Source organism: Odontomachus brunneus, unplaced genomic scaffold (assembly GCF_010583005.1).
Source record: "Odontomachus brunneus isolate Ranch 3 - 2012 unplaced genomic scaffold, Obru_v1 Obru_scaffold_234, whole genome shotgun sequence".
Taxonomy (NCBI): domain Eukaryota; kingdom Metazoa; phylum Arthropoda; class Insecta; order Hymenoptera; family Formicidae; genus Odontomachus; species Odontomachus brunneus.
Window position 1 is genome coordinate 29,536 of NW_022639684.1, and position 10,843 is coordinate 40,378.

Sequence of the window (10,843 nt, forward strand, 5' to 3'; positions counted from 1 at the left end):
AATTTTAACATAATTTTCTATAATTAATTTTGTTATAAAGTATTTGTGGTTTTCAAGAAAGTCTAATTCTTTTTATTACTTCTATTAGGTTTTTCCAATATGTATCACCATGTGATACGCGGATATTAGAAGTGTTTACGTTACTAACTCTGTTTTGCTCTACTGAGTTCCTTCTTTTGTCGTAGTTTGGTCCTGGCGGCATTACAGATGTTGACAGACGCTTAGGGTGCGATTACATAAGCGTACGGAAATACGGAAATGTGGAAATACGGAAGACAAAGTTATTAGGACTTAACTAGATTTATACATTTCCGCGCTTTTGTTCCGTAGCTTTATTTCTCCTAAATATTACATGGAGCATATTTTATACGGAAAAGCAGAACGAGAAATTATAAAACATTAATTATAAACGATATTTATTGATTAAAATGTTTTTATCAAACGGATAAGTTGAAAAAAGAAGCGTATTAATAAAAATTGCAATAAATGAAGTAAATATAATTTTTTTAAATGTATACAAATATTTATTTATCACTATACCGTTTTAAATTACATATAGCATTTGACAGCTTAACAGCGGCTATATTCTTTCTATACGATAGAATGATAAAACACTAGGGGCAAATAAACTTTCTCACTCTGTTTTAAACTGCCAACTTCCGGCTTTACTCGCTGCTACAGCAGAAGTATAGGAATGTTTGGGCTGCGTTCCGAAATTCACTGCCAGTACTGAAATTCTATATTTCATGTCACGTATACTATAAAATTTCAGAACGGTCTATATATATACGTCATTGGTACCGAGGGGCTCGATTCTTGACGGTATGCGAATGAGATACGCATGCGAAAATGTATAGTTCACGTTACGTATACTGTAGATTTTCACATGCGTATCTCATTCGCACATCGTCAAGAATCGGGCCCCTGAGTTGATCCTATACATTCGTGTACGAGAAGTGTTTTCAACCACTCCAAAAATTGTATCCAATTTTAGATTGTATTTTTTAAGCTATATGCTATTTTTCTTATGTGTGGACTCTGGAATACAAAAATAGATATGCAGGAGACGGTAGAAGAACTGACACAAATTTGCGTAAAAATGCGCAGTCATCTAAAAAAGTTTTCCGAACAGAAGGATAAGGAGGCGGTAGTTATAAAACATATTAAACGATTCGAAGACAACGCAGCAAATATTCCTGAATTTCAGAAAGGTAATTATGTTATTCAAATAATCATGCATATAAAAAAATTTTTTATATGTATTTATACTCATCTTGTTAATATTCATCAATTATAAAATGATATCATTTTTTTAATTTGATAACTAGTAGGGAACAAACTAAAAAGTCATAATAAAATAGTTTTTGCCAGTGTACATATGATAGTTTTGTTACATTATAGGATTGGAATGGTTCAATGTATCAGAAGGATTGTCATTGGCTCAGCATCTGAAAGGAAAAATTGTGCTTCTGGACTTTTTCACATATTGTTGTATTAACTGTATGCATGTTTTGGCTGAATTAGAAGAAATTGAAAAACAATTTTCTATAGAGGATGGTCTTGTTGTAGTAAGTATAAAATATTTCAGAAGTTATATATTTACTTGCAGTTCATATATACTCATAGTCATATACACACACATATTAATTACTTTTCTTTCAGATTGGAGTTCACAGTGCAAAATTTACAAATGAACGTGACTCAAAGAATGTCTTATCTGCTGTACAAAGATATAATATTATGCATCCTGTAGTAAATGATGTCACATTAAGAATGTGGAATAACATGGGTATAACATGTTGGCCTAGTCTCGTTATGTTAGGTACAAAACAGTAAATTTTCTTTATTTTGTTTATGAAGTCTCAATGATTTATATTTGTGGTGATTTATATAATTATATTTGTCTGAACTTATATTTGACTGTTTATACATTTATTTCAGGACCTAATGGTCAGCCATTGGTAGTTCTTGTTGGTGAAGATCATAAAGATGAAATTTTATTGTATGCAAAAGTAATGATAGCATATTTCAAATCTTTAAATCAGATATCGAATCACAGTCTCCCATTGAAACCAGCACATCATCTTTTATCTACTTTTAAAGATAGTCTGTTATTTCCTGGAAAATTAGCTATTCTCTCCTCTAAGCAAGGGACAAAGCTTGTTATATCTGACAGTGGTAACAGTAGAATCATGATTACAAATGAACACGGGAAAGTAGAGCATATTATAGGTGGCTCCAATCAGGGTTTTAAAGATGGTGATTTCAAAAGTGCTAAATTTAATTCACCTCAAGGTGTCTGTGTGTTGGATGATGTAATTTACGTTGCAGATAACAACAATCATGCTATCAGGAAAGTAAGGAGAAACATTATTCTTTATCATACTTTAATGCATTGATTCTTTCACCTTTTATTTTTGGTATTAATTTATTTTTAGATCAATTTGAGTGATAAAAGTGTATCCACTATAGCTGGCACTGGTTCACAAAGTCACGATTATTGTGGCGGAAAAAACGGAACCGATCAAGATTTATCGTCTCCTTGGGATGTGGCGATCTATTACCATGAATATAACAACACCGTTGTTCCAATCTTGTTAATCGCGATAGCGGGCACTCATCAAATTTGGGCACTGTTTTTGGAAGATACTATTTGGTGGAAGGAAAAGTAAGATTTAACATTTATTAACGTCCATCAATCATAAGTGTGTATATATACACATACACATACATACACACAGGGCGCCCCATGACGAACTGTATGTATTAAGAAAGTATATTCCTGGGGTTAATTTAACCAGAAAACTTCCTATAAACATGGGTCAAATTCACTATAGTTAGCTAGATACATTTAAAAAGCTGAGAATATATATATATAATTGTAAACATAATTGTTGAAGTTTAATTTTTTATGTTTTTATAATGTGAGATTTAACAATTTTCCGTGCTCATTTTTTATACGATAATCACATACAACTTCAATATTCCCTTGTATTTTGTACAAAAAAGAAAAAATTTGAATTAATGGAATTTTCCATTTCGAACATAAATTAAGTGATACTTAATTTAGAGAAAATCGATGTTCTGAATCGAAACTTTTCCTTTTTAGGAGATATATGGCAGGCACATGCGTTGCTATCGTAGGAAGCGGTCGAGAGGAGAATCGTAACAACAGTTATCCTCATACTGCTGGGCTAGCGCAACCTTCGGGTATTGTGGTTGTTCAAGAATCTAAAATCGCATTTCTGGCGGACAGTGAAAGCAGCTCTATCAGACGGTTGCATTTGGATAGTGGTCGTGTGTCCGCTGTCTGCGGAGGCGACAAAGATCCAGCGGTTCGTTCAGTAACAAATACCTTCACCCACTTCATCTATTAATTTACATTTACTTACGTCACATATTCGTGAGATATTCTATCAGAAGCATCAAATTCAGTGTATGTCGTAGAATCTACATGCCTTTGGAGATGTGGATGGGAAAGAATATTCGGCTAAACTCCAACATCCACTAGGAATAGCATGGAATCATTTGGAGAAACAGATTTACGTAGCCGACACTTACAATCATAAAATTAAAAGCGTGGATGTTACGACGGGTTATTGCAAAACATTGTTTGGTGATGGGAAGCCTGATAGCATGTTCTCTGTAAGTGTCGCTGTTTTTTTTTTTTTTTTTTAGACGATGGTATCGTGAGAATTCGTAGGCACTTTAGTCATTTGTACGTTCAATGTAAAACGTTGTTTTAGTTCAACGAACCGAGTGGTCTCGCTGTCAGTCCAGACGGTAACATTCTTTACGTAGCCGATACCAATAATCATGCTCTTAAAGTTATTGATTTGAAGAACAAAAACATTTCAATCGTGAGTATACTTTGATCTTAAGGAATTACTTTCAAGATTACTATCTTATATATTTGCTATTATATATTTAAATGTATACGTAAAATATTAACGTTTTAAATTAATATTTACATTTTACGAATTACTTTAATATATTGAATATGTCGATTATTTTATTTTTTAGATGGCTATCTCATCCAGACGCGATTCCAATAAAAACATCGACAATACATTTACATTCGACACGGCGATTAGTACGCGCGGTGGCGAACTAAATATCTCATTTAATATTGTATTTTTAAGTGAGATGAAATTAAATATGGACGCACCTCAAGGATGGAAACTGACCTTACCTGCGAATATGGGGACGGCGGACGTTTTGACAGGTAGACTAACGACTCCTGTCTCGATAAAGTTTCCCGAGGGTAAAGCACATAATAAATTTAGCGTCGCGTTAAACATAATAGCTTGTACAACGGATACGTGTTTACCAATGAAATTGTCCGTGGTGTTTAACGTGCATCGAAGCGCAGACGCGCCAACAGTCGTGACTGAAGAGAAAGAGCTCGTTGTCCGATAAGATTTGTAAATTTTGGTATACATGGGAGAAAAAAAATGCAACAGTATGTTATAAATTATTTGTTATTGCCTTGGAATATACGTATACATGTAATGTATACACATGTTTATAGCAAATAACAATTTTATACCATTTATATAATCTTTTATAAAGTGCGAGAAGTTTTATATTTTCTGTTATTTTAAATCTTAATATATAAATTTCCTTCTTATGACTTTTTGATCGAATTCCTCAATAACACAGTCTTATTGTATTTATCGCGTTAGCGGGCGAATGCCTAGTGAATCTTGTCAACCTTAAACAATATGATTATTTCCATTAAGCACTTTTGCCATCAAATACACAACTGTAGCACAAAAGAGAATGATCCAATAGATTGTTAACTTAAATCGTATTATATCGCGATCAGACCTTCGCCACCAATTTTTCGTGTTATCCTCCGGCGGGACTTGCGGTAACGATGCAAAATCCGCTGCTCCCGATTGAAAGTATTCGTATAACCACGCTTTGTGACCAATTGGCGCTGACCAACCTTTCCGACAATGTTCTTTTATCCACACGCTTTCTGCCATTGTTGGAATATGGAGTACCTATAATTTTTATGCATTGTTATTTATTTTTCAAGAATATATATATATATATATATATATATATATATATATATATATATCATTTACATCTTTATTAATGCTGATTTTTACTTTTTTGCAATTGCGATACGATAATACGCATTCTTTGCCAGGATCGAAGATCCCGATACCGGTATCATAGCAAAACGGAGGAATAATTTTAGTTGGTTGCTCATTGGTTCGTAGTACTTTTCTGGCTGGTCTCAACCCATTTACTATGCACTTATAAAACCTGAAATATTCTTACAATCAATAATCTAACAATTTAACAACTTGGTTGTAAATTTAATTATACACGTCGAGTTCTTCATTTTTCTTATACTCCCCATGTTTCAAAGTATTAGAGCACGTAATTAACATTCTATGATTATCACTTCTTTTACGTGAAGAATAAATATAAATTGTACAAAAATATAATAGAGATTTATATATATTTGCCATTGTGTCATAGATCGTGGTTTCAAATTAACGATTGATCACTGAGGACGAACCGTCTATCAGGAAATGTACAATAAGTCCAATTATCTTCCTGATATGTTAAACCGTCCGCGAATGTATAACGTTTCTTTTCCATTTTCCCGCGGTTCCAAGTACCGTCCATTACTTGCCCACGTGGCCAATAGATACTTCCACGGCCATGAAGCATACCATCTTGAAATTTTCCCTCCAATATAACTTCTGAAAGATACATAGAATAAAATCGACTTGCGCTACACAAAATTTTGTTTTAAATTTAATACATTTTATACGTCCCAATTTATCTTTTTAATTTTTGTGTTAATTTGACACAAGATAAATATATAAACAAATAGCGCGCAAACAATATGACGAAAATTAATGCAAAAATGTTACATTTGGACGCTATTTTAATGCTTAAAAATGGTGAATATGAATTCAACACAGAATAGTCAAAATAATAATGACAATGTGTTAAATTAATACATAGATATATTAAACACTTTTATACAAATTTCTAAACGGATCGGTTTCAGCACAAATACAAGATGTTTTTTACCGTGTAGATATTTGTTAATACATCTTATAATTTCGATAATACATTCCATTTAAGAAAGCTTAATTATCAAAATAATTTGTATTTTGCGACTAACTGTTAGACGTCACGTATCTCCCAATGCTTTCCTTGTCAATCGCGTTCCATGTTCCCTCGTATTTTCCTCCGCTGATAAATCGGATCTCCTGTAACATCTCGATTTCATTTTTCTTTCCATTATCATCTTGAGTCATTTCGTTCAACGACATGTCGCTACTTTGCCTTCTTAATAGGATATTTTCAAGATGATTTAATCGTTCCTCGATTTTTAAAGTCAATACGTAGTCATTACAACTGTAAAACAAATACATAATTTCTTAAAATTTACATCATGTTTTTATATATTCGGTTTTTATTATTTACTTATCTAAAAATCACAAAAATCATGTATTTCTCTAATTACTATTTCTCTAATTTTGATATTGGATAATTTTTGTGACGTTTGTTGAGAAATGGATTGACAAAAGATCGAAAATTTATTAGATTTGCTAAAAGCATTTGCACAGTTTCTGCTCCAAACAATGTTACATAAAAAAGAAAATCATTGTCGCAGTGAGCTTTAGCTCTAAGTATCAGCATAAATGAACACGCATCTCTTTCAAAATATGTTTTTCTTTTGTGTGCGAATTGATCTCGAAGAGGATGTGCAAATAGCACTTTTAAGCATCGCTTGCTTAAGGCGACTATACAACGTGGTTTATCGCCGCTTTATCGTTTAGCACCGCTCGAATAGTCGGCTGCGAGTGTACAGAAGAAACGCAAACGCGCGAACTGAGCCACCAACCGGGACTTCGTTTATCCTTACAGGATGACCTCGTTGCCTGGTATTCCGGGTGATCTCGGTCGATTCATAGTAGTCTCTCGCCTGTGGGACACACGAACGACGCGTGAACCAGGGAAGAGAGGCGCACACATACAGAGACAGGCGCGTCTCTCGAATTCGAGAACACGCGAATGTAAAATAGCACGGCCGTTCGTGCATCGCGCATTCTTATATCCGCCGACACGTAATTCAATGAGATTTTGGACGACGAGCGCGCTGCGAACACGTATTCGTAACACGGACAACACAGCGAGGAGACCGTTATGTCTCTCGTATTTCTATGAGAGAAAGAGAGAGAATGAGAGAGGCCATCCTATACTCGTGCCGCATATACTACTGTTATGTGTCGAAAAGTGGTACATTCCGGTATATATGTGCCGAGGAATATTCGCCAAGTTTCGCGCTCTCGATACTAACGGCGGCGTCCGCTTGAAAGTATCGCTTTAAACAGTATAGACGCGTGGATACCTTATTAAGATATCGCCAGATTTGTCTTCTTCGGGCAGTTCCGCGCGAATGACGTACGCGATGAATGATAAACGCGCAGTGATAATCGACTCGTTTCCTATCGAGATGGTCACATGCGATTCGCTTCTTTCCCCGGCTTCACGGCAACTGGAAACTGGGACTGTGTAAAATGGTACTCTATTTTGAAGTCTGTTTAATAAGTAATCGTCATATTGAAAGAACTTCGGAATCGATGTGCGAATCGTCGACTCAACGCCCGAGTCGTGCGAAATGGTACTTTGTTCATTTGTTATAGTTGTGTTATATTCTGTGTTACATATGTTATATAAAGATATCTCAATTAGTGACCAAGTAATTTTACCATAAAAATAAATTAATCAAATTAATGATGTATGTGTCAAATACGCAAAATGGATTTTTGGCAAGCTTGAACATTTGAGGTTTTAATTGTATTACATTTTTCTTTAATTTATATGAGGAAAGATTTATAATATTCTTCGAAAATGATTGATATACTATTTTAGTGATATGAATTTTGAACTGATATGAATCAGTTTTGTCCGAATTTGTGACATAATTTGATCATTAATTGCGACAAGTCTCAATTAATGATCAAATAACATCTTACTGCGAAAATAAATAAATAATAATATAAAATTATACACATACATTATGCTATCATCACAAATCAATACTGAATCATGTATTACTAACTTTATTACTGATATTTAGACATTTGACTATATTTAGACATGACAATTTATAAGCTGATTATTTATTTCGAAGTTAAAGAATAATTGCACAGATCTAATAAATAAACATGTAATATTAACTGTCAACTTCTAAGATGTCGGCGAGCAACTGTCACCGTCAGTAGTATGCAAAATAATCTTCCAGCATTTACTTTGACTTTTAATTTTACTCGAAACTTATTAATATCTGATAATATATCTTATCTGATAATATATAAAATTTAGAATAAGAGCACATTTAGGATAAATATGGACCTACATTCTCAAAAATTGGAATATTCACCTTATTTAAACCGAGTTCAAGATCGAGATCATTTGATACAAGCCTACTGAAAGCTACCGTGCGACTTGCAGAATGGCTGGGACGACAATTGCGACGCAAATCGTTGTAATTGCGGGACAAATCGCAATTACAACGTGACGCTAGATTGCAGTCAATTCAAACGCGCGTGTGAGCGGCACGATGAAACGCGCCGCGGAACATCAGTCGTGTCTCGCTATTTCGTGTTTGTGCAGCCACATCTCGAGCGTAACGGCTGCGATGACCGCACGTCGCGGTATGTATCAGTTTAACGAATACACATTTCCTATTATAATGCAGATTCGTCGCGTTAGTACGCTTTGAAGAGGCAGCGATTACGCTAGTTGCCTCAGGCCGATGCTCCCTTCGGAGCAATGATTCCAGCTACGTAATCTGGAATGTCGTGTTAGCTCAGCCGAGCGTGACATTTCTGCCATACCACTACTGGAGAATCTCTCACGCACCTGAGAATTTCTCTTCGTAGGTAGTATACCGGTGAACTCGTACCTTCCTTCCTTTTTTCCCTTCTCCAATGATAGATCGTTATCGTGTTTTCGCAGGAAAACGCACCGCTATCAAAGATATCTCATATCGATGAGAGAAAGGTAGTGCCGATCTTATGCAGAAATTTATCCTATGGTCCTGATCAAGGGTGCTATTGTGGACTTGCTCCTCGATCGGAATAATTCCGTTTTCTCTCGGAAACACAATAAAAATCTAGAAAATCTAGGAATAACTCAATTATTCTGAACCATTCCAAACAAGTCTATAATAGCACCCCATGTTGACCCTAACTGGTTCGTGCAAGGCGATGTTATCGGATCCTGATTATTATTAACCCTCTGCTGACAACGTGAAGTTATCGGAACATATCCAGCAACGTGTGTCTGGAGTCGGATCCGATTCCAATGTTGTCAATAGAGGGTTAATGATTAGCCAGACAGAAATCTATTAAAAAATGATTTAGAAACACCCAAAAGATATCCTATTTCTTTTAGATGTCTTTAAGACATCTTTTAGGGTAGTTTGTCTGGGTTGTTATTAATAAGGTCCTGATTGTCACGTTGCGTTACATAACTTATCAAAATCAGATAAAATCAGATAATATCGTATATAAACGAGCCCAGATAGATATATTTCGACATATTATTTGCTTAGCGATTAGCACAAACACGCAAAGAAATGCGCGCGTCCTCATTCAACAAGAATGTTTCAATGCATAAAAGATGTCATCAAAGGGTATTTCTTAAAAGAAGCATATTTTAAATATATTATGCTGTTATAATAGCACTATAAGGTATATATTAAATATTTCCATGCTATGTTCAGCATTTCTGTCTATCTGAGAGATAATTGATCGGAATCAACCTGATCGGAGCCATGGAATAAATTCCTAGTCTGGGCCCTCGAGTCGCACTGGAAGATCTAAATTGGCGCGGTTCCCGATAGAGAGGAAAGACGAGGCTTCTATGGCACGCCGTATCGATCGGCGAATCGATCGTGAATGCATCGCACGTGATGTGAAATCGGTGGCGAGGAAAATAGGTCGGATTTGTGGAGTTTAGCGGCGCTCGTTCTCGCGTTCCCCTTTCCCGTGCTACTCCCGGGGCCCTGGCATCAAATTTGTCGATAGGTAACCGTTGGATAAACCTTAATCCGGCGCGCGGCCGGTACCGTTGTCTTGGTAAACAGTGGGTTACGGATGGACAGTCGTGCAAGTGGGACGGCTGTTTATTAACCCGTGCATGTTCGACGTTCACAGAAAACTTAACCAGACGTTGTCGCGCGGGAATCAAGAAACGGGTTTCGCCAAGCGCGAAACCGTCTCTCGTCTCGTCTCGTCTCGTCTCATCTCATCTCATCTCGTCTCGCCATGTTTCGTCTCGCAGTGCCCTCCCGAGCCAATCACTGTCAAACCTAAATCTATTAAGGCCCTTATATAGAATTATTAAGGGATATATAGTTGAACAATGAAACTGACAAGGTATGGAAGAAAATTGAGGGACAAGATGATGATAGGATGAATAAAGAGGAAATAAGGAAGACAGCGAAGAAAATTGATAGGAAGAGGAAAGATAGATGTATAGAAGGTTTGGAGAAGGACAGAGTTTGGGTTATTGTGTATTCTATTCAGACAAATACTTAAATTTAGGTTAAGATTTAAATTGACGCTGGTGGAACTGTGCATAAGGGATAAAAAATGTAAACCAAGTCGCTTCTTACCTCTGAAAACTGAAGTAATAAATATTAAGACCCTTATTCTCCTCTCTCTTTCTCTCTCTGAATTCTCATTTATCGATAGAAATATCTCTAAATGTCACTTGCAAACCCTCTGATCGGTTAAGCAAATTTAGAAACATTTTTATCGATAACAGATAGTTCAGAATGAGAGCTTTATGT

General features: G+C 35.6%; 2 protein-coding genes across 3 annotated transcripts; one reads left to right on the forward strand and one right to left on the reverse strand.

Annotated features, from left to right (window-relative positions):
* Positions 1–1,027: 1,027 nt before the first annotated feature.
* LOC116852547 (NHL repeat-containing protein 2) lies at positions 1,028–8,052 on the forward strand. Its single transcript, XM_032833032.1, has 9 exons — positions 1,028–1,211; positions 1,402–1,568; positions 1,663–1,822; positions 1,942–2,357; positions 2,439–2,668; positions 3,110–3,335; positions 3,448–3,645; positions 3,747–3,860; positions 4,024–8,052. Exons 1-9 carry the CDS (start codon positions 1,028–1,030, stop codon positions 4,417–4,419), a joined length of 2,091 nt encoding a protein of 696 aa, XP_032688923.1. The 3' UTR covers positions 4,420–8,052.
* Positions 4,577–7,024, reverse strand: LOC116852548 (MORN repeat-containing protein 5). Of its 2 annotated transcripts, XM_032833034.1 has the most exons (6): positions 6,905–7,024; positions 6,158–6,393; positions 5,540–5,726; positions 5,121–5,280; positions 4,831–5,009; positions 4,577–4,714 (listed from the first exon to the last, which is right to left on the reverse strand). In XM_032833034.1, the coding sequence occupies exons 1-6, from the start codon at positions 7,012–7,014 to the stop codon at positions 4,651–4,653; spliced, it is 936 nt and encodes a 311-aa protein (XP_032688925.1). In that variant the 5' UTR covers positions 7,015–7,024; the 3' UTR covers positions 4,577–4,650. The 2 variants fall into 2 exon arrangements, with proteins under 2 accessions (XP_032688925.1, XP_032688924.1); XM_032833033.1 differs by having other exon boundaries at positions 4,681–5,009.
* Positions 8,053–10,843: the final 2,791 nt, after the last annotated feature.